This window comes from Lynx canadensis, chromosome X, assembly GCF_007474595.2.
Source record: "Lynx canadensis isolate LIC74 chromosome X, mLynCan4.pri.v2, whole genome shotgun sequence".
NCBI lineage: Eukaryota > Metazoa > Chordata > Mammalia > Carnivora > Felidae > Lynx > Lynx canadensis.
Window position 1 is genome coordinate 67,494,684 of NC_044321.2, and position 25,121 is coordinate 67,519,804.

At 36.0% G+C, this 25,121-nt stretch overlaps 1 protein-coding gene across 1 annotated transcript in view; it reads right to left on the bottom strand.

Annotated features, from left to right (window-relative positions):
- Positions 1-25,121, bottom strand: part of RPS6KA6 (ribosomal protein S6 kinase A6) — a 198,131-nt gene that overhangs the window by 33,580 nt on the left and 139,430 nt on the right. The window contains exons 18-20 of the mRNA XM_030306020.1: positions 11,859-12,020; positions 3,037-3,113; positions 1,112-1,229 (exon numbers count right to left, since the gene is read on the bottom strand). Coding sequence (XP_030161880.1) covers positions 1,112-1,229; positions 3,037-3,113; positions 11,859-12,020 — 357 coding nt within the window. The remainder of the gene's footprint in view (positions 1-1,111; positions 1,230-3,036; positions 3,114-11,858; positions 12,021-25,121) is intronic.

A 25,121-nucleotide genomic window follows, 5' to 3' on the forward strand; every position in this document is an offset into this window, starting at 1 on the left:
TTGGAATTAAATTGTTTTCTATTTCATATGGCAGCTTAAAAGCTTCAGGGCCCTATAAGCCACATGCAGAAAACCTTTGGAGTTTTGTTTTAAAACTCAAAAATTTTAAAGTAAAAATGTTAAGAATTCATAGTCAAGGTTTGATCAATGTTTTTTCCTAAATTAAATAAGGCCAATTACACTGAAACTATACTGTCTACTATGACAGCCACTAGCTACATGTGGCTATTAAACCTTTTAAAATGTACGTAGTCCAACTTGAGACTATAGCATAATGTATGAACTTATTGCATTACTATGCTCTACATTTGAAAGTGATGTAATATTGTGTGTCAAATATACTAAAATTAAAAAACAATAATGATAAAAAAAGAAAAAAATAAAAAGAAATGTGGGTAGTCCAAATTTATATGGCCTGTAAGTATAAAGTACATAACCAGATTTTGAAGTTTTAATATAAAAAAAGAATGTAAAATATATTACTAATTTTTATATTGGTTATATGTAGAAATGATATATTTTAGATATACCAGGTTAAATAAAATATATTATTAAAATTAATTTCACCAGTTTCTTTTTGTTTCTTAATGTGACTACTGGAAATTTTTAAATTACATATGTGGCTTTCATTATATTTCTCTTGGATAGCTCTGCATCATCAATAAATATCTAGGTTTTACTGATAAATAGTTCATATATTATCAAGGAATAAGTTAACATTATAAAAACTGCTTGCATTATCATGAGTCAATGTCTGTACTAAAGAAGAAAAGATGTGTAAAAATATACCAAATGCAGAAATCAGCTCTAGTTAGCTTTAAATATGTATTTTTCCTCAGTAGATTTACATTTTTAGTTTGGTTAATAATGAAACTAGTTTATATTCCTTGAACACATATGAATTGATATGAGAGAAATATGGCCCAGAAGCATGGCAGAAAAAAAAAAAATTAGCCTTCATCTTGTTCAATCCGCATATACATGTGAGTTGACTTAAAAACAAATACTGACATATAACACCATCAGATACTCTGAAAATACAGACTAGGCTATAACTTAAAGATTTCCACAATTTAATATGAATGCAACGAAAGATATTTATACTTTATACCTTTGCTCCATCTGAAATATTGTCCCAGTTTCCACCACTCAATGAGAACTTGCCATTGCCTATACGTAGCAGTATCTCTTCAGGAGTATCATTGGGGCCATTAGCAAATGGAGTGTAGCTATTAATAAAATAGATTTGAATAGACATGAGGGCCTAATATACAAATTAAATCTAATTGAAAGCGATGAATGTAAGACAACATGCAAATACTTACTATAGCAAATTAAAAGTATTATCTAATATTTCCCTTTACCTTTCATATCGTTTTATATTTCAAACAATGAACTTAATCTTCATGGATTATTTAATAAAATAGGGAGTCTTGCCTACATAAATATTTTTTCCTTTGATCAGTTAATCAAATTAAAATAAAATAAAGATGGCTTTTCGTGTGAAGCTATAGGCTTAACATTAGACCAAAATAAAACATGCAAAGTTTGTATTCTCAGGCATAAGTTAGCAACACAAATATACTTACTATGAAGAAATTGTTAACTGTATAAATTCAGAATGTATTTAGTGATTGGTTCAAATTTATTCACTAACAAATTAACAGAATTATCCAGGGAAACAGGTTAACAATATTTTTAATTAATGTCCATAAACAATGCGTTAAATATTTATATTAATGTAACTAAAAACTCTATAGTCAATAAAATTATTATGTTGATCAATATTCATGGACAGGAAGGCAAATACATTGTTTAATGTTTAAGTAGCTTAAAATTAATATAGGATAACAAAGTGATCAGTTTGTATCATTATAACAGGTGAAACTGAAAATGGTATACAAATGTGGGAATAAAGACTTATGGTTAAGAATTATGAGGAAGATATCTTGATATGCTTATGTCTTAATTCTCTCTTGTAACAATTAGGTAGAGATAACACTAAATATATATACATACACTCACACACAAATTCATTTTCTGTTAGTCATAAAGTAAATATTTGAAAGCAGCAATCTAGAAATGGTATCCCCCATGGTTTGAAACCAGTAGCCCTAACTGCAGTTCATATGCAAACTTTTCACTACTGTTATCCTTAGTACTTGCTGTGGTCTATAACTAAATGTTTTGCATAAGTATGTAACATATCTAAAAGTATGTGGAATATGCTGATAAGCAATTACCATCAATCCAATAAATAATGCAAAGTCATCATATTCATAACTTATATTTATAAAGCTCCTGCTATGTCAAACATATTTAAATTTTACTAAATTCTTTCCTTAAAAGTCACACCTAAGTACATTATATAATTACATTATAATTCTTCAAATTCCATTCTATGCAATATACTGCTAAACCTAGCCTTTTATCTACAGCCATAAATTTTTATTCCTAAATAAAAGTGCTACTAATTATTAAGAATACAACAGCAATTATATTATTTGTAAATTACCAACATTAATATATTCAATTATTAAATTTGTTTAGTATTTATCTATTTAAGGGAAGGCAGCTATGTGTTTCTGTAGTTGAGTATTCTGTTACTATTCATATTTTTTAAAAAGTATGATCTTACTTAATCTCTATCATCAGAAGAGCCAGAATTCAAGTACTTTCAAAAAATTAACTCAATATCAAGAAACTCAGTGGGCAAGTACCCACTGAAAAAGAAATTATTATGTTCAAGTAAACATTAAAAAATTAATGCACTGAATGTATAATATCAAAATAAAAATACATGTTTTAATTTTAAAAGTTTTAGTTCTAGTTGAAATTCTTTTAATTATGTATCTGAAGAGTACCACACTAAACACTTTATTTTTTTACCTTTTATAAATAAACAATATATATTATTTTAAAATATTGGTACTATTTTATTTAAGGCTATTTTCATCTGTCCATTTCTTTCCAGATGAAAATATACAGATGAAATTCAAATTATGATGTGTATTATTTTGAATATATGTTTCTTACCCAGCCAGCATGGTGTAAAAAAGGACACCTAGGCTCCAAATATCACAAGCAGCATCATAGCCCTGTTGCATAAGAACCTGAGGAAGAAATATATATTATCTGGTATCACTCAGTATAAACTCAGTTTTCTCATCTGAAAGACCATTGTTGTACTTCCAATAATCTCACAAATGTTCACAATTTAAAAACTTACATCATGTAAATCTTTTCAAAACTAGATTCATTTAATATTAAAGGCAGAGCCTTTGCAATTAGCAAGCATTGAATAAATGGCTAAAAATAAGGTGATTAAGTAACATGGGTCATAAAAGAAACAGCTTTGAATATATGATCCCTGACTCCAATAAACTTTCACTCCTACTCTTAGAAAAACCAGACATAGACATCAAAATTTAAGATTAATGCATACAAAGAGCTTAATATGTACTATATACAGTACTGTCTTTTCATCCTGACACTGACTCTATGAGGTACATATTATTATTTCAATTTTGAATATGAAGAAACTAAGGCAAATGTCACATAATTTGCCCAATATCAAAAAACTAGTAAGTAGTGTAGTAGGTATTCTTACTCTAGAGCTTGTGTTTTTAATGTCTATGATAATTGCCTCCTTACCATGCAAAACATGGTAAGATGATATATACCTTTATGAAAGCAAAATGAATTTATATCTTACATTCAAGGCTTATGTATTGGAAACAGTGGAATATTTATGGATCACAAAAACACATTTGATAAAATTCTGAATGGCTTAATTAATTTTTCATGCAATAATTTAGGTAGATGATTTTTGTTCTTGGGGCTAGTGTTAATAATATCAAACAATATATTTATTATATATTCATGTGAGGTTTCTATATGAAGTTAGTAGAGTTTTGTTGAAAATAGATGAAATGGATTGTAAGACAAATATTTTTAAAAGTCTATACCAACCAAAGCAATCTACACATTCAGTTCAATCCCTATCACAATACCACCAGCACTTTTCACAGAGCTAGAAGAAACAATCCTAAAATTTGTATGGAACCACAAATACCTCAAATAGCTAAAGAAACCTTGAAAAGGAAAAACAAAGCTGGAAGCATCACAATTCTGGACTTCAAGTCATATTACAAAGCTGTAGTCATGAAGACAGTATGGTACTGGCAAAAAAAAAGAAAAAAAAAAGACACACAGATCATTAGGATAAAATAGAAAAACCCAGAAATGAACCCACAACTCTATGGTCAATTTATCTTCATCAAAGGAGGAAAGAATATTCAATGAGAAAAAGGTGTCTTCAACAAATGGTGTTGGGAACACTGGAAAGTAACATGCAAAGGAATGAAACTGGACCGCTTTCTTACACTATACACAAAAATAAATGCAGAATGGATTAAAGACCAAAACAAAAATGGATTAAAGACCTAATGAGAGACAGGAAGCCATTAAAATCCTAGACGAGAACTGAGGCAGTAACCTCATTGACATTGGCCTTAGCAACTTCTTTCTAGATGTGTCTCCTGAGGCAAGGGAAACAAAAGCAGAAATAAACTATTGGGACCACATCAAAATAAAAATATTCTGTATAGCAAAGGAAAATAGTCAACAAAACTGAAAGGCAACCTTCTGATGGGAGAAGATATTTGGAAATGACATATCTGATAAAGTGTTAGTGTAAAACCGCTATAAAAAACTTATAAAACTCAACACCCAAAAACAGTTACAAATAATAATCCAGTTAAGATATGGGCAGAAGACATGAATAGACATTTTTCCAAAGAAGACATCCAATCACTAACAGACACATGAAAAGATGCTCAACATCACTCACCATCAGGGAAATACAAATCAAACTACAATGAGACATTACCTGATACTGGTCATATTGGCTAAAATTAACAACACAGGAAACAGCAGGTTTTGGTGAGGATGCAGAGAAAAGGGAACCCTCTGACACTGTTGGTGGGAATGCAAACTGGTACAGCAACTGTGGAAAACAGTATGGAGGTTTCTCAAAAAGGTAAAAATAGAACTACCTTATGATCCACCACTGCACTATTAGGTATTTGCTCAAAGGATAAAAAATACTAATTCAAAGGGATACATGCACCTCAATGTTTATAGCTGCAATATCTCCAATAGCCAAATTATGGAAACAGCCCACGTGCCCATCAACTGATGAATAGACAAAAAAGTTGTGGTATATATACACAATGGTATATTGCTAAGCCATCAAAAAGAATGAAATCTTGCCACTTGTAAGGTAGAGAGTATTATGTTAGGCAAAATAAGTCAGTCAGAGAAAGACAAATACCATGTGATTTCACTCATATGTGGAATTTAAGAAACAAAACAAAGGATCAAAGGTGAAAAAAAAAAAAGACATAGAGAGGCAAACCAAGCAACAGACTCTTAAGTATAGAGAACAAACTGATGATTACCAGAGGGGTGGGTGGGGTGCTGGATAAAATAGATGATGGGGATTAAGCAGTGCACTTGTGAAAAGCAATGGTTGTTGTATGTAAGGGTTGAATCACTAAATTTCACACCTGAAAATAATATTGCACTGTATGTTAACTAACCAGAATTTAAATAAAAACTTAAAAATATAAAAAAATAAACCCACTGCTAATGCTTTTAGGCATAAAAACAGAATAAAAATACTATTAATACCTTAACACTGGGGAGTGCATAGCCAGTAGCATGAACATTTCATTTATAAAAGGTTAAAAATATTAATGTTTGGTTTTGACAATTGTCATACATGACTAATGAGTATCTAACTTAAACTTCAAGATATAATTTTTTTCTTAGTCGAAATGTACTTACAAGAACAAGCATATGTGCAAACTTGAGAAGGTAAAGAGTTTATCAAAATACCTGTGTAATTGGCTTACCTACATAACACAAGTAGGGACCACAAAGGCTAATAAATAATGAGATATAGCTAAACCACTCACATCACACAACTTCCCTCCAATTTGCTATATGTTCCTTTAACTCAGGATCATTTTTAGACCTCAGTATACACTAAATATTAGTAGGAAATTATAAGTTGTTTGCTTTTATAAAAAATAAAATGTTTTGGGGGATATATTATTTTTTTGCAAAATAGTTATAGTAGAAAAGCATCTTTAAGTAAACCTTAAGAGGTTGGTCAGGTTGATACATATCAAAAAGTGAATGCATATTTTTCTTTACTGTTAAGCTAAAATTGTACTCATTAGCATATCTTTTAGCAAACAAAGATTCTATTTACTGTGATGAAATAGTGAATTTATACCCCCATAAATGCTATTATTTATTCAAATATCTGCACGGATACTTGAGCCTTTCTGATTCTAGTTTAAAAGAGAATGTATTTCATATACTTTATTGCTAATTTTTGAAAAGGTCTGAAATTTAGAAACTAATCCTACACAAAACCTCTGTATTTCATTCATAAAATTGTATAAATATTAATTTATTGCTTAGCAGAGGCTTCAGCATTTGATAATAAAACTTTTCAAAATATTTTGAGGGGAGCCTGGGTGGCTCAGTTGGTTGAGCATCCGACTCTTGAATTCAGCTCAGGTCATGGTCCCAGAGTCGTGGGATCAAGCCCAACAGGCTCTGTGTTGAACACTGGGTGTGGAGCCTAAGATTCCCTCTCTTCCTCTCTCTTTGCCCCTCCCCCACTAATGTTCTGGCGTGTGTGTGAGTGCACATGCTCTCTCTCTCTCTCTCTCTCAAAAATAAAAAAAGTATTTTGAAAATACAAATACTACCCAAAGATAGTTCAAGTACTAGTTATGGAGAAATGGTTTTCAGACGACCACTTAAAAACCTTCACTATTAAAATGATGAGAATGTCATAATACAATGGCAGTCTGTGAAGATAAAAAGCATAAATGGGCTGTATTCTACTTTGTGGACCTGAACTCATTTAAAAAAAAAAAAATGTTTACCTCCCGACTAACCTGAAAATATTTACCTAATCATTAATTTAAACACAAACATACTCTGTATTTTTCCTTTCAATGTCTGACTTTAAAATGTTCATTTGGGACACACTTAGCCCTAACCTTTTTCCAGTGAGAAGTTTCCATCATACCAGATCCACAAGATTAAGTCAATATTAAAAATGCAGCCATTAAAATGGTTATTCTATACCCTTCTGTTGTCTACTGCATAAATGATAGAATATTTATGATGAATATATATCCTATATTTAACAGAAAAGCCCAAATATCAAGTATTCTACCTTCTTATCCTTACAAAAGCCTTAAATATTCTAGAAAGGCTAATTTTTCAATGTCTAAGCTATATTTCTTAAACCTAGGGGCAGTGCAATAACCCCTTTTGTGGATCATGTATTTGTTCTGATATTTATTTTTGGAAATACAGTTTCTATATATTGTAATGTGATAAAAATTTGTACATTCATTATTCTATGTACTTAATTGAAATAGAGATTAAATTACATTTCCTGGATATGTACATAATTTTTATATGGCAAACCTCTTATCATAAAAACTTTATAAATCAGATGTTATGTTTCCTCTTCAACATCAACATCTTAAAGGAAGAAAATAAATTTTTAATACGGGAATTTTTAATTATTAATAAGTTATTTTTTATTTTCTATATTTTTATTTTTATTATTAAATATACTATTTCATACCTGAAACCAATATAACACTGTATGCAAATTTTACTTCAATAAAAAATATATATACTTTTAAAAATATAATTTATCGTAAAATTGGTTTCCACACAACACCCAGTGCTCATCCCAACAAGTACCCTCCTCCCTGCCCATCACCGACTTTCCCCTCTCCCCCACCTCCCATCTACCCTTAGTTTGTTCTCAGTCCTTAAGAGTCTCTTATGGTTTGCCTCCCTCCCTCTCCGAAACTTTTTGTTTTTGTTTTTTCCCTCTTCCCCTCCCCCATGGTCTTCTGTTACGTTTCTCAAGATCCCCATATGAGTGAAAACATATGGTATCTGTCTTTCTCTGCCTGGCTTATTTCACTTAGCATAATACCCTCCAGATCCATCCACTTTGCTACAAATGGCAAGATTTCATTCTTTCTCATTCTCAAGTAGTATTCCATTGCATACATAAACCATATCTTCTTTATCCATTCATCAGTTGATGGACATTTAGGCTCTTTCCATAGTTTGGCTATTGTTGAAAGTGCTGCTATAAACTTTGGGGTACAAGTGCCCCTATGAATCAGCACTCCTGTAACTTTTGGGTAGATTCCTAGCAGTGCTATTGGTGGGTCATAGGGTAGGTCTATTTTTAATTTTTTGAGGAACCTCCACACTGTTTTCCAGAGTGGCTGCACCAATTTGCATTCCCACCAACGGTGCAAGAGGGTTCCCGTTTCTCCACATGCTCACCAGTATCTATAGTCTCCTGATTTGTTCATTTTGGTCACTCTGACTGGCATGAGGTGATATCTGAGTGTGGTTTTGATTTGTTTTTCCCTGATGAGGAGCGACGTTGAGCATCTTTTCATATGCCTGTTGTCCATCTGGATGTCTTCTTTAGAGAAGTGTCTATTCATGTTTTCTGCCCATTTCTTCACTGGGTTATTTGTTTTTTGGGTGTGGAGTTTGGTGAGCTCTTTATAGATTTTGGATACTAGCTCTTTGTCTGATATTTCATTTGCAAATATCTTTTCCCATTCCGTCGGTTGCCTTTTAGTTTTGTTGATTGTTTCCCTTGCAGTGCAGAAGCTTTTTATCTTCATGAGGTCCCAATAGTTCATTTTTGCTTGAATTCCCTTGCCTTTGGAGATGTGTCTAGCAATAAATTGCTGCGGCTGAGGTCAATGAGGTTGTTGCCTGCTTTTTCCTCTAGGGTTTTAATGGTTTCCTGTCTCACATTCAGGTCTTTCATCCATTTTGAGTTTACTTTTGTGTATCGTGTAAGAATGTGGTCTAGTTTCATTCTGCATGTTACTGTCCAGTTCTCCCAGCACCATTTGTTAAAGAGGGTGTCTTTTTTCCGTTGGATACTCTTTCTTGCTTTGTCAAAGATCAGTTGGCCATACATTTCTGGGTCGAGTTCTGTGTTTTCTATTCTATTCCATTGGTCTATGTGTTTGCTTTTTTGACAGTACCATACTGTCTTGATGATTACAGCTTTGTAGTAGAGGCTAAAGTCTCGGATTGTGATGCCTCCTGCTTTGGTCTTCTTCTTCAAAATTCCTTTGGCTATTCGGGGCCTTTTGTGGTTCCATACAAATTTTAGGATTGCTTGTTCTAGGTTTGCAAAGATTGCTGGTACAATTTTGATTGGGATTGCATTGAATGTGTAGATAGCTTTGTGTAGTATTGGCATTTTAACAGTATTTAGTCTTCCAATCCATGAGCATGGAATGCTTTTCCATTTCTTTGTATCTTCTCCAATTGCTTTCATAAGCTTTCCATAGTTTTCAGCATACATATATTTTACATCTTTGGTTAGGTTTATTCCTAGGTATTTTATGATTCTTGGTGCAATTGTGAATGGGATCTGTTTCTTTATTTTTCTTTCTGTTGCTTCATTATTGGTGTATAAAAATGCAACCAATTTCTGTACATTAATTTTGCACCCTGCACCTTTGCTGAATTCATGTATCAGTTCTATCAGACTTTTGGTTGAGTCTTTCGGGTTTTCCATGTATGATATCATGTCATCTGCAAAAAGTGAGAGCTTAACTTTATCTTTGCCAATTTTGATGCCTTTTATTTCATTTTGTTGTCTGATTGCTGATGCTAGGACTTCCAATAATATGTTAGACAACAGCGGTGAGAGTCAACATCCCTGTTGTGTTCCTGATCTCAGGGGGAAAGCTCTCAGTTTTTCCCCATTGAGGATGATATTAGCTGTGGGCTTTTCATAAATGGCCTTTATGATGTTTAAGTATGTTCCTTCTATCCAGACTTTCTTGAGGGTTTTCATCAAGAAATGATGTTGTATTTTGTCAAATGTTTTTCTGCATCTATTGACAGGACTAGAAGAAGAACAGCAAAGTCACCCCAATCCAACAGAAGAAGAGAAATAATGAAGATCAGAGCAGAAATAAACAATCCAAAAAATCAGTAGAACATATCAGTGAAACCAAGAGTTGGTTTTTGGAAAAAAAATTGATAAACTTCTAGCCATGCTTCTCAAAAAGAAAAGAGAAATGACCCAAGTAGATAAAATCACGAAGGAAAATGGATTTATTATAACCAATCCCTCAGAAACACAAGCAATTATCAGGGAATACTATGAAAATTATATGCCAACAAACTGGACAACCTGGAAGACATGGACAAATTCCTAAACACCCACCCACTACCAAAACTCAAATGCGAAGAAATGGAAAATTTGAAGAGACCCATAACTAGTGAAGAGATTGAATGAGATGTCAAAAATCTCCCAACAAATTACAGTCCTGGACCAAATGGCTTCCCTAGGGAATTCTACCAGACATTTAAAGCAGTGTTAATACCTATCTTTCTCAAGTTGTTCCAGAAAATGGAAAGGGAAGGAAAACTTCTGGATTCATTCTATGAACCTAGCATTAACTTTGATTCCCAAACCAGAGACCCAGCAAAAAAAGACAACCAGAGGCCAATATCCTTGATGAATATGGATGCCAGAATTCTTAACAAGATAACTAGCAAATTGAATTCAACAGCATATAAAATGTTTTATTCACCATGATCAAGCGGCATTCATTCTTGGGCTGCAGGGCTGATTCAATATTTGCAAATCAACCAATGTGAAAAATCACATCAATAAAAGAAAAGAAAAAATATTTTTCTAATAGCTACATTAAAATACAGATTTATTGATATTCAAATACAAATGTCTTGCTATATGTGATGTGAAATATTATCCTGAAAGTTATAGTATTTGATATAAAAAAACAGAAAACATGCACATGAGATGAGATAAGAATTCATCCTCAAATTATTTTACTCTTCTTCTCTGACTTGAAACATTCAATTTTTTAACATGAAGATTTTTGTGTATTCTGATTTATGTTGTATATATGATAATTCATATGGGTTATCATTATTCATAGCATATAAGAACAGTTGCTAATTTATAAACAATAATATGTATATGGCCAATTCCATCCCTGATTTATTTTTTATCAATCATAATTACAGTCCTTTTGAGGTTGCTACTGTCAAAGCTCCTATCCCCAGTATCAGAAGTGACTGTTGGAAGTTGATAAAAATGAAGCCTATACCCCTTTACCTCCCCAGACTCACCTTTCCCGACTCTTCCCTCTAAGATCTACAAATGACTATTATGTGCCAAGAAAAATCCCACTGCTTATAAAAATCCCTGTAAAGCTGTTTGCTCCAGGAATTATATCTTAAAGACAATCATGGGTGGTACTGCCCTTATAAGTTATATATAATGTTAAATATAAATTACCTCTTCTTCAGCACAAACTAAAATATCTGCAAATTTATCCTGGTTTTATTACTAAGGGAATGTTGGGTCTTGAAAAATTTATTTAAGTACTTTGAGCCTCAATTACTTCATTTAGAATATTTAATGTTGAAGATGGGGTTATCTCTATTCTCCTCCCAGCTCTACAAGGGTATGATTCTGATGCTAGTACATAACACAAGAGAATACAATAGTCTGATTATTATACATTCAGGCTAGTTTCAGATGTGAGTTACTAGTTTGAATATTTATATTAAGGGTTATCAGAATTTGTGGATTTAAACAGCTTTATAGTTGGGAAAAGATAACTCAGTTTTTACCTATCAACTATAACACATACATGACATTATATATATTCAACTAAAAGAAAAGAACAAAAGGCTAATGCTAAAGTTTTAAAGAATACCTCAGGTGCTACAAAGTTTGCAGTGTAGCATGGAGTTAAAAGAAGTCCATTTTCTCCACGAAGCTGTTTTGCAAACCCAAAATCACAGATCCTAATGGAGTCTGCATTGGCCGATTCATCCATATATAAAATATTACTAGGTTTAAGATCACGATGAACAACCTTGAACATAAAAGAAAAAAATATATTTCTATAGCGAACTATATATATCTATGAAATAACACATTTTGAATTAACATATTTCCAGGAAAAATAACTTTCTAAATTATAAAAATTTGAAAATGACACTCTCTCCAGTGTTGGTAGCCTTGACAGCCCGAAGTATGTTCCAGTTTCTATTCAAGCCACAAGGTTCATTAAACATTTCTAATCTCAAATATTAAAACTCAATTCTCAGTTCCATTTCTGGAAATAAGGGACTAAGACCCTACTCAACTCTCTCCTCCCCACAATAAACAACTCTAAAGCTTGAACAAAATTGAAAAATCAACTACATGAAGATACTGGAGAATGGACAGAAGCAGACAGACTCTGATGGAATGCGTACACTTTGTTAAGGAGGGAAAATAGGGAGCTATAAGTAAGGCTCCCATATCTGTGGCTTTTAGCCTAGGATTAAGTGTAGTTCTTATGTCACCCAGTGATGGTGAAAACACATGTGGAAAAGCCCAGTCTTTCTGGCATGGAGGAACATAAAAGAGATGCTAAAAAACACTGAATGCTTGTGAGGAATTCTGTACAAAAAAGAGCCAAAACTGACTCCTGAGTCAAAAATGTATAGAAGAGGCTCAATGTAATTCATACAAAGACAAAAGATAACAGAGTCCAGAGTTGCTGCCCAAAAAGCAAAGAGTTTTCATTGCAAACACTGCCATGAAAATTATCCACCAAAAAAAAAATAATAATAATCATTGAAGAAAAATATCATTACAAAAAATCTTCATAATATTCAAATATGCAGTATATAATCCAAAATTATCTAATTAACAAAGAACCAAGTAAATGGAACACAGTTTCAGGAAAAGAGAGTATCAATCAATTCCAAGTCCAAGATGAACCATATTGGACCTAACAGATGATTTTAAAGTGGCTGTTGTTATATGTGACATGATGAAGCTGCTAACTAATGCCATGGTATTAATAAAATTGCAGTACATAAATGTATCAAATCAATATGATGTACACCTTAAACTTACATAATGTTATATGTCAATTGTATCTCAATAAAATGAATTATTCAAAATTCACAAAACATTAAAAAATTAAAACATAAAATGGCTGGAGGGAAGATGGCGGCGTAGGAGGACTCTGGGCTCACCGCGCGTCCTGCTGATCACTTAGATTCCACCTACACCTGCCTAAATAACACAGAAAACCGCCAGAGGATTAGCAGAACAGAGTCGCCAGACCCAAGTGCAGACGAGAGGCCCACGGAAGAGAGTAGGAAGGGCAGCGAGGCGGTGCGCACTCCACTGACTGGCGGGAGGGAGCTGGGGCGGAGGGGCGGCTCGCCGGCCAAGCAGAGCTCCCGAGTCTGGCTGGCAAAAGCAGAGGGGCCTGACGGACTGTGTTCCGACAGCAAGCGCGACTTAGCCTCTGGGAGGTCATAAGTTAACAGCTCTGCTCGGAATGCGGGAAGGCTGGAGGACAAAGGGAGGGAGAGCTGCGGAGCCCCCGGACGACAGAGCTCAGTTTCCTGGGGAACAAAGGCGCTCGCCAGCGCCATCTCCCCCGGCCATCCCCCAGCCAGAATCCCAAAGGGAACCGGTTCCTGCCAGGGAAATTGCTCGCTCCGCGGTTCCTGCCAGGGAAATTGCACACTCCGCGCAAACACCCAACTCTGTGCTTCTGCGGAGCCAAACCTCCCGCAGCGGATCTGACTCCCTCCGGCTGCCACAGGGCCCCTCCTCAAGTGGATCACCTAAGGAGAAGCGAGCTAAGCCTGCCCCCCCTGCCGCCATGCACCTTGCCTACCCACCCCAGCTAATACGCCAGATCCCCAGCATCACAAGCCTGGCAGGGTGCAAGTAGCCCAGATGGGCCACGCCACCCAACAGTGAATCCCGCCCCTAGGAGAGGGGAAGAGGAGGCACACACAAGTCTGACTGTGGCCCCAGCGGTGGGCTGGGGGCAGACATCAGGTCGGACTGCGGCCCCGCCCACAAACTCCAGTTATACACCACAGCACAGGGGAAGTGCCCTGCAGGTCCTCACCACACCAGGGACTATCCAAAATGACCAAGTGGAAGAATTCCCCTCAGAAGAATCTCCAGGAAATAACAACAGCTAATGAGCTGATCAAAAAGGATTTAAATAATATAACAGAAAGTCAATTTAGAATAATAGTCATAAAATTAATCACTGGGCTTGAAAACAGTATACAGGACAGCAGAGAATCTCTTGCTACAGAGACCAAGGGACTAAGGAACAGTCACGAGGAGCTGAAAAACGCTTTAAATGAAATGCAAAACAAAATGGAAACCACCACGGCTCGGATGGAAGAGGCAGAGGAGAGAATAGGTGAACTAGAAGATAAAGTTATGGAAAAAGAGGAAGCTGAGAAAAAGAGAGATAAAAAATCCAGGAGTATGAGGGGAAAATTAGAGAACTAAGTGATACACTAAAAAGAAATAATATACGCATAATTGGTATCCCAGAGGAGGAAGAGAGAGGGAAAGGTGCTGAAGGGGTGCTTGAAGAAATAATAGCTGAGAACTTCCCTGAACTGGGGAAGGAAAAAGGCATTGAAATCCAAGAGGCACAGAGAACTCCCTTCAGACGGAACTTGAATCGATCTTCTGCACGACATATCATAGTGAAACTGGCAAAATACAAGGATAAAGAGAAAATTCTGAAAGCAGCAAGGGATAAACGTGCCCTCACATATAAAGGGAGACCTATAAGACTCGTGACTGATCTCTCTTTTGAAACTTGGCAGGCCAGAAAGAATTGGCACGAGATTTTCAGTGTGCTAGACAGAAAAAATATGCAGCCCAGAATCCTTTATCCAGCAAGTCTGTCATTTAGAATAGAAGGAGAGATAAAGGTCTTCCCAAACAAACAAAAACTGAAGGAATTTGTCACCACTAAACCAGCCCTACAAGAGATCCTAAGGGGGACCCTGTGAGACAAAGTACCAGACACATCACTACAAGCATAAAACATGCAGACATCACAATGACTCTAAACCCGTATCTTTCTATAATAACACTGAATGTAAATGGATTAAATGCGCCAACCAAAAGACATAGGGTATCAGAATGGATAAAAAAAACAAGACCCATCTATTTGCTGTCTACAAGAGACTCATTTTAGACCTGAGGACACTTTTAGATTGAGAGTGAGGGGATGGAGAACTATTTATCATGCTACTGGAAGCCAAAAGAAAGCTGGAGTAGCCATACTTATATCAGACAAACTAGACTTTAAATTAAAGGCTGTAACAAGAGATGAAGAAGGACATTATATAATAGTTACAGGGTCTATCCATCAGGAAGAGCTAACAATTATAAATGTCTATGCGCCGAATACCGGAGCCCCCAAATATATAAAACAACTACTCATAAACAGAAGCAACCTTATTGATAAGAATGTGGTAATTGCAGGGGACTTTAACACCCCACTTACAGAAATGGATAGATCATCTAGACACACGGTCAATAAAGAAACAAGGGCCCTGAATGACACATTGGATCACATAGACTTGTCAGATATATTTAGAACTCTGCATCCCAAAGCAACAGAATATACTTTCTTCTCGAGTGCACATGGAACATTCTCCAAGATAGATCATATACTGGGTCACAAAACAGCCCTTCATAAGTTTACAAGAATTGAAATTATACCATGCATACTTTCAGACCACAATGCTATGAAGCTTGAAATCAACCACAGGAAAAAGTCTGGAAAACCTCCAAAAGCATGGAGGTTAAAGAACACCCTACTAACGAATGAGTGGGTCAACCAGGCAATTAGAGAAGAAATCAAAAAATATATGGAAACAAACGAAAATGAAAATACAACAATCCAAAGGCTTTGGGACGCAGCGAAGGCAGTCCTGAGAGGAAAATACATTGCAATCCAGGCCTATCTCAAGAAACAAAACAAATCCCAAATACAAAATCTAACAGCACACCTAAAGGAAATAGAAGCAGAACAGCAAAGACACCCCAAACCCAGCAGAAGAAGAGAAATAATAAAGATCAGAGCAAAAATAAACAATATGGAATCTAAAAAAACTGTAGAGCAGATCAACGAAACCAAGAGTTGGTTTTTTGAAAAAATAAACAAAATTGACAAACCTCTAGCCAGGCTTCTCAAAAAGAAAAGGGAGATGACCCAAATAGATAAAATCATGAATGAAAATGGAATTATTACAACCAATCCCTCAGAGATACAAACAATTATCAGGGAATACTATGGAAAATAATATGCCAACAAATTGGACAACCTGGAAGAAATGGACAAATTCCTGAACACCCACACTCTTCCAAAACTCAATCAGGAGGAAAGAGAAAGCTTGAACAGACCCATAACCAGTGAAGAAATTGAATCGGTTATCAAAAATCTCCCAACAAATAAGAGTCCAGGACCAGATGGCTTCCCAGGGGAGTTCTACCAGACGTTTAAAGCAGAGATAATACCTATCCTTCTCAAGCTATTCCAAGAAATAGAAAGGGAAGGAAAACTTCCAGACTCATTCTATGAAGCCAGTATTACTTTGATTCCTAAACCAGACAGAGACCCAGTAAAAACAGAGAACTACAGGCCAATATCCCTGATGAAGATGGATGCAAAATTCTCAATAAGATACTAGCAAATTGAATTCAACAGCATATAAAAAGAATTATTCACCATGATCAAGTGGGATTCATTCCTGGGATGCAGGGCTGGTTCAACATTCGCAAATCAATCAATGTGATACATCACCTTAACAAAAAAAAAGAGAAGAACCATATGATCCTGTCAATCAATGCAGAAAAGGCCTTTGACAAAATCCAGCACCCTTTCTTAATAAAAACCCTTGAGAAAGTTGGGATAGAAGGAACATACTTAATGATCATCAAAGCCATTTATGGAAAGCCCACAGCTAACATCATCCTCAACGGGGAAAAACTGAGAGCTTTTTCCCTGAGATCAGGAACACGACAGGGATGCCCACTCTCACTGCTGTTGTTTAACATAGTGCTGGAAGTGCTAGCATCAGCAATCAGACAACAAAAGGAAATCAAAGGCATCAAAATTGGCAAAGATGAAGTCAAGCTTTCGCTTTTTGCAGATGACATGATATTATACATGGAAAATCCGATAGACTCCACCAAAAGTCTGCTAGAACTGATACATGAATTCAGCAATGTTGCAGGATACAAAATTAATGTACAGAAATCAGTTGCATTCTTATACACTAACAATGAAGCAACAGAAAGACAAATAAAGAAAATGATCCCATTCACAATTGCACCAAGAAGCATAAAATACCTAGGAATAAATCTAACCAAAGATGTAAAGGATCTGTATGCTGAAAACTATAGAAAGCTTATGAAGGTAATTGAAGAAGATTTAAAGAAATGGAAAGACATTCCCTGCTCATGGATTGGAAGAATAAATATTGTCAAAATGTCAATACTACCCAAAGCTATCTACACATTCAATGCAATCCCAATCAAAATTGCACCAGCATTCTTCTCGAAACTAGAACAAGCAATCCTAAAATTCCTATGGAACCACAAAAGGCCCTGAATAGCCAAAGGAATTTTGAAGAAGAAGACCAAAGCAGGAGGCATCACAATCCCAGACTTCAGCCTCTACTACAAAGCTGTCATCATCAAGACAGCATGGTATTGGCACAAAAACAGACACACAGACCAATGGAATAGAATAGAAACCCCAGAACTAGACCCACGAAAGTATGGCCAACTCATCTTTGACAAAGCAGGAAAGAACATCCAATGGAAAAAAGACAGCCTCTTTAACAAATGGTGCTGGGAGAACTGGACAGCAACATGCAGAAGGTTGAAACTAGACCACTTTCTCACACCATTCACAAAAATAAACTCAAAATGGATAAAGGACCTAAATGTGAGACAGGAAACCATCAAAACCTTAGAGGAGAAAGCAGGAAAAGACCTCTCTGACCTCAGCCGTAGCAATCTCTTACTCGACACATCCCCAAAGGCAAGGGAATTAAAAGCAAAAGTGAATTACTGGGACCTTATGAAGATAAAAAGCTTCTGCGCAGCAAAGGAAACAACCAACAAAACTAAAAGGCAACCAACGGAATGGGAAAAGATATTTGCAAATGACATATCGGAGAAAGGGCTAGTATCTAAAATCTATAAAGAGCTCACCAAACTCCACACCCGAAAAACAAATAACCCAGTGAAGAAATGGGCAGAAAACATGAATAGACACTTCTCTAAAGAAGACATCCAGATGGCCAACAGGCACATGAAAAGATGTTCAGCGTCGCTCCTTATCAAGGAAATACAAATCAAAACCACACTCAGGTATCACCTCACGCCAGTCAGAGTGGCCAAAATGAACAAATCAGGAGACTATAGATGCTGGAGAGGATGTGGAGAAACGGGAACCCTCTTGCACTGTTGGTGGGGATGCAAATTGGTGCAGCCGCTCTGGAAAGCAGTGTGGAGGTTCCTCAGAAAATTAAAAATAGACCTACCCTATGACCCAGCAATAGCACTGCTAGGAATTTATCCAAGGGATACAGGAGTACTGATGCATAGGGGCACTTGTACCCCAATGTTCATAGCAGCACTCTCAACAATAGCCAAATTATGGAAAGAGCCTAAATGTCCATCAACTGATGAATGCATAAAGAAATTGTGGTTTATATACACAATGGAATACTACGTGGCAATGAGAAAAAATGAAATATGGCCTTTTGTAGCAACGTGGATGGAACTGGAGAGTGTGATGCTAAGTGAAATAAGCCATACAGAGAAAGACAGATACCATATGGTTTCACTCTTATGTGGATCCTGAGAAAGTTAACAGGAACCCATGGGGGATGGAAGAAAAAAAAAAAGAGGTTAGAGTGGGAGAGAGCCAAAATATAAGAGACTGTTAAAAACTGAGAACAAACTGAGGGTTGATGGGGGGTGGGAGGGAGGGGAGGTTGGGTGATGGGTATTGAGGAGGGCACCTTTTGGGATGAGCACTGGGTGTTGTATGGAAACCAATTTGTCAATAAATTTCATATATATATATAAAAAAAACATAAAATGGCTATTATAATTACATCAATGAAGTAAAACAAAAACATGCTTTCATTGAATGAAAGTCTCAAGAAGAAAAACAGAAACAATGAGAACAAAATGAAATGCTGGAAATGGAAAATTTTCTAAACTTCCTTATGTGATGATTTTCTTACTAATACTATACACTTCATTTATTCTAGTCCTATATTTGATCAGCATTTCACTACACTAAAAGTTACTTAAAGATAAGGACCAAGTCTTACTCATGCTTGAATCTGCAATACCTTTTACAATGCCTGGCATGAAGAAATGTTCAATATATGCCTGTCAAGTTATTTAATTGATGTAAGAACCTGAAGGTTTCTAAAATAAAAGGGAGGAGTGATCAGGATGGTGGAGAAGTAGGGGGACCCTGGCCTTTCATTGTCCCTCAAACACAGCTGTAATGAGGTCAGATTACTTGGAGTACCCAAGAAATAGATCTGCAGAGTGGCAGAAGTATCTCCATAGTTGGAGGGAGACAGCTTGGCAAATGCAAGATGCATGGAGGTGATTTGGGGGACAGAAAAAATAAGAGTCGTAGAGGGGAGGAAACCCTTTCTGGAGAGACAAAGGGGAGAGACAGAGAGAAGGGTTGAGAAAGTGTGGCATCACATTAGCACAAGAGGAAAATCTCTCTGGACCATGGATTGGGAAGCAAGAAGTAATGAGTGTCCCAGTTCGGTTTTGCAAACAGCTTTTGGAGTTCAAACTCTGAAGTTTTGGAAGTATGCGACTTTCTCCAGAGTGGAGCCATGGCTCATGGTCCTGGGGAGGAAGGATCTGGCCCTGGAGTGCATAACATGTAGATATTTATGGTGTGCACTGGGAAAGAACAGTCCCCTTCCTGGAGTACTTATGGAAGAAGGTTTGTTGCCTCCCCAAGGACAAAAGACCCTGCAGGTGCCAGCCAAAAGCCTTTTATCAGCAGGGTGGAGAGGCTCTACTCCAGAGGACGGGAGCAGATCCACACCTTGCCAGGTCTTTAAGAGTTTGGGTTTTGAATCCCAGCCATGAACCAAGGAGAGGCACGGGATAGTTGTGGCACAGGGAAAACTTACTGCCATCGCTATTCTCTGAAGGCTTCCTGTATAGTGAGGGTTAAGATCCCCGCTCTGGAGACAAGAGATTGGTGTGGTGCCATTTTCCCCACTAAAACCAACATGGTGAGATTTCAGAGAGCAACACAGTGACCCCTAGTGGAGGCGGGCCCCAATTTCACCAAACCCTTCACCTCTGTGCCTAGTAACTGCTTATTTACTGGGGCAAGACTGATTCCAAGCCAGTGCAGCTGGCCTCTCTTCCAGACCAGCATAGCTAACACCTTTCAGGCACCAAGAGAGAACTCTTTTTGTTTCTTTTTTCCTCCTTCTTTTTTTCTTTTGTAATCAGGCTCATAATACCTGATTTTTTTTTTTTTTTGTCATTTAATCTTCTATTTTTCCTTGGATCAGACTTTTTTTATTCTTTTCTTTTTCCTACTTTTCTCTTTCCTTCTACTTTTTTCTTTCTTTTTCCTTGGAATCAGCTTTGTAGTTTTTTTGATTCTCTGTTTGTTTTGTATGTGCGTGTGCGTGTGTGTGTGTTCCCTTTCTTTTTCTTTTTTTCTTTTTTTAAACGTTTATTTATTTTTGAGACAGAGAGAGACAGAGCATGAACGGAGGAGGGCCAGAGAGAGAGGGAGACACAGAATCTGAAACAGGCTCCAGGCTCTGAGCTGTCAGCACAGAGTCTGATGCGGGGCTTGAACTCACAGACCGCGAGATCATGACCTGAGCCAAAGTCGGACGCTTAACCAACTGAGCCACCCAGGCGCCCCTCTTTTTCTTTTTTTATGGGATCAAGCTACTGACACCTTTTTTTCCTCCCACAGTTCCTTCAACAAACAAATCAAAGCACACCTGGGTAAAGGCCCAACACTCCACTACTGCAAGGCAGGAGGATCTCTGCAGAGGACTGACTACTGGGAAAAAACAGCAAAAACGAAACAGCAGAGTGCCAACATTGTAAACCAGAAACACTTGCTGAAATGCCAGTCCCTGGACAGTGTGTGACCAATTTTTCATTTAGTAGTACTGTCAGGTGCAGGAAACATAACAAGCTTTTAAAACACACAAAAACAGAAACTTAGCCAAAATGAGAGGATGGAGGAATTCTCCCCAAAAGAAAGGTCAAGAAGAAATCACAGCCAGGACTTGCTCAAAACACATATAAACAATTTATATGAAGAAGAATTTAGAACAACAATCATAAGACTGCTAGTTGAGCTTGAAAAAAGCATAATACACACAAGAGAGACCCTTGCTGTGGATCACAGACTTAAGAACTAGTCAGGATGAATTTTAAAATGCTATAGGTGAGATGAAAAAGAAACTAGATACAGTGACAGTGAGGATAAAAGAAGCAGGGGAGACAATAGGTGAAATAGAAGATAAAATTATGGAAAATAATGAAGTTGAAAAGAATAAGGAAAAGAAATTGCTAGATCATGAGGGGAGAATTATAGAACTAAGTGATTCCATGAAACGAAACAATACCCATAACATAGGAGTCTCAGAAGAAGAAGAGCACGAAACAGGGACAAAAGTTTTATATGAACAAATTATAGCTGAGAACTTCCCAATCTGGGGAAGGAAACAGGCATTCAAGTCCAAGAGTTACAGAGAACTCCCTTCAAGATCAACAAAAACAGGTCAACATCACAACATATCATAGTTAAACTTGCAAAATACAAGGATAAAGAGAAAATTCTGAAAGCAGCTAGGAACAAATGGTCCTTAACCTACAAGGGTAGACACATAAGGTTAGCAGCAGACTTGTCCACTAAAACTTGGCATGCCAGAAGGGAGTGGCAGGAAATATTCAATATGCTGAATAAGAAAAATATGGAGCCAAGAATCATTGATCCAACAAGGCTGTCATTCAGAATAGAAGGAGAGATAAAGAATTTCCCAGACAAAGAAAAAATATGAGAGTTCATGACTACTAAAACAACCCTTCAAGAAATTTTAAGGAGGACTCTTTGAGAAAAAAAAAAAAAGACCAAAGCAGCAAAGACTACAAAGGGCCAGACAACATCACCAGAAACATGAAATCTAAAGATAACACAATAACACTAAATTCATATATTTCAATAATCACTCTGAATGTAAATGGACTAAATGCTCCAATCAAAAGGTATAGGGTATCAGAACAGATTAAAAAAAACAAGATACATCTATATACTGCTGTGAAGGAACCTGAGGACACCTGCAGAGTGAAAGTGAGGGGATGGAGAACCATCTATCATGCTAATGTATGTCAAAGGAAAGCCGAAGTAGCCACACTTATATCATACAATCTAGATTTTATTTGTTTATTTATTTATTTATTTATTTATTTATTTATAATTTTTTAATGCTTATTTATTTTTGAGAGAGAGACAGAGTGTGAGTGGGGGAGGAGCATAGAGAGAGAGACACACACAAAATCCGAAGCAGGTTCCAGACTCTAAGATGTCAGCACAGAGTCCAATGCAGTGCTCAAACTCATGAACCGCAAGATCATGACCTGAGCCGAAGTCGGACACTTACTGACTGAGCCACCCAGGTTACCATACAACTATATTTTAAAGCAAAGACTGTAGCAAGAAGTTAAGATGGGCATTATATAATATTTAAGTGGCTTGTCCATCAAAAATATCAAACAATTGTAAATATTTATGCCCCCAAGTTGGAAGAACATGAATATGTAAATCTATTAGTAATAAACATAGAGAAATTCATTGATAGTAACACCATAATAGTAGAAGACTTTAATACCCCACTTATAGGAAAGGAGAGATCATCTAAGCAGAAAAGCAAAGAGGAAACAATGGATTTGAATGACATAGTGTATCGGATGAACTTAACAAATATATTCACAACATTTCATCCTAAAGCAGCAGAGTACACATTCTTTTTGGTGCATATGAAATGTTCTTGAGAATAGATCACATAATGCGTCACAAATCAGCCCTCAACAGGTACAAAAGATTGAGATCATACCATACATTTTTTTCAGATCTCAACGTTATGAAAATTCAAGTCAACCACAAGAAAAAATTTGGAAAGCTCTCAAATATGTGGAGGTTAAAGAACATCCTACTAAAGAATGAATGGGTGAGCCAAGAAATTAAAGATGAAATAAAAAGTACATGAAAGCAAATGAAAAGAAAAACATGACAGTCCAAACCACTTGCGATGCAGCAAAGGCAGTTCTAAGAGGAAAGTACATTGCAATTCAGGCCTATCTGAAAAAGCAAGAAAGGTTCCAAATACACATCCTAACCTTACACCTAAAGTACCTAGAAAAGGAGCAGTAAGTAAAGCAAAAAAGGCAGCAAAATAAGGGAAATAATAAAGATTAATGCAGAAATACATGATATATAAACAAACAAACAAACAAACAAACAAACAAAAAAAACATGGTAGAACAGATCAATGAAACTGAAAGTTGGTTTTTTGAAAGAATAAACAAAACTGATAAACCCTTAGCTAGACTTCTCAAAAAGAAAAAAAAAAAAAAGAGAGGATCCAAATAGGCCAAATCACATATGGAACAGGACAGATCACAACCAACACCAAGAAATACAAACAATTATAAGAGAATACTATGAAATATTATATGCCAAAAACTGGACAATCTGGACGAAATGCACAAATTCCTAGACAGTCACACACTACCAAACCTCAATCAGGAAGAAACAGAAAATTTGAATAGGCCAATAAGCAGCAAAGAAATTGAATCAGTTATCAAGAATGTCCCAACAAAATAAGAGTCCTGGGCCAGATGGTTTCCCAGGAGAATTCTACCAGACATGTAAAGCAGAGTTAATACATATTCTCAAATTTTCCAAAAAATAGAAATGGAAGGAAAGCTTCCAAACTCATCCTATGAAGCCAGCATTACCTTGATTCCAAAACCAGTCAAAGACTTCTCTAAAAAGGAGAATTACAGGCCAATATCCCTGATAAACGTGGATGTAAAAATTCTCAACAAGATATTAGGAAATCAAATTCAATAGTACATTAAAAGGATTATTCACCATGATTAAGTGGAATTTATTTCTGGGCTTTAGGGCTCATTTAATATTTGTAACTCAATCAATTTGATAAAACACATTAATAAAAGAAAGAATAAGAACCATAAGATCCTTTCAATAGATGAAGAAAAAGCATTTGACAAAATGTAGCATCCTTTCTTGATAAAAACCCTGAAGAAAGTAGGGATAGAAGGAAATATACCTCAACATCATAAAAGTCATATATGCAAGGCCCATAGCTAATATCATCCCAAATGGGGAAAAACTGTCAGGAAAACGACAATGGGATGTTCACTCTCACCATTGTTGTCCAACATAGTACTGGGAACCCTAGCATCAGCAATCAGATAACAAAAAGCAATAAAAGGCATACAAATTGGCAAAGAAGAAGTAAAACTTTCACTCTTCACAGATGACATGATACTCTACATGGCAAATCTAAAAGACCCAACGAAAAATCTGCTAGAACTGATATGCGAATTCAGCAAAGTCACAGGATATAAAATGAACATACAGAAGTTTGTTATATTTCTATACACAAGTACTGAAGCAGCAGAAAGAGAAGTCAAGAAATCAATCCCATTTACAATTGCAACAAAAACCATAAGATAACTAGGAATAAACCTAACCAAAGAGGTAGAAAATCTGTTCGTTGAAAACTTTGGAAAGCTTATGAAAGAAACTGAAGGAGAAACAAAGAAATGGAGAACATTCCATGTCCATGGATTGGAAGAAAAACATATTGTTAAAATGTCTATACTACCAAAGCAATCTACACATTCAATACAATCCTTATCGAAATAACAGCAGCATTCTTCACAGAGTTACAAGAAACAATCCTAAAATTTTATGGATCCAGAAAAGACCCTGAATAGCCAAAGTAATGTTGACAAAGAAAAGCAAAGCTGGAGGCATCACAATTCCGGACTTCAAGCTGTATTACAG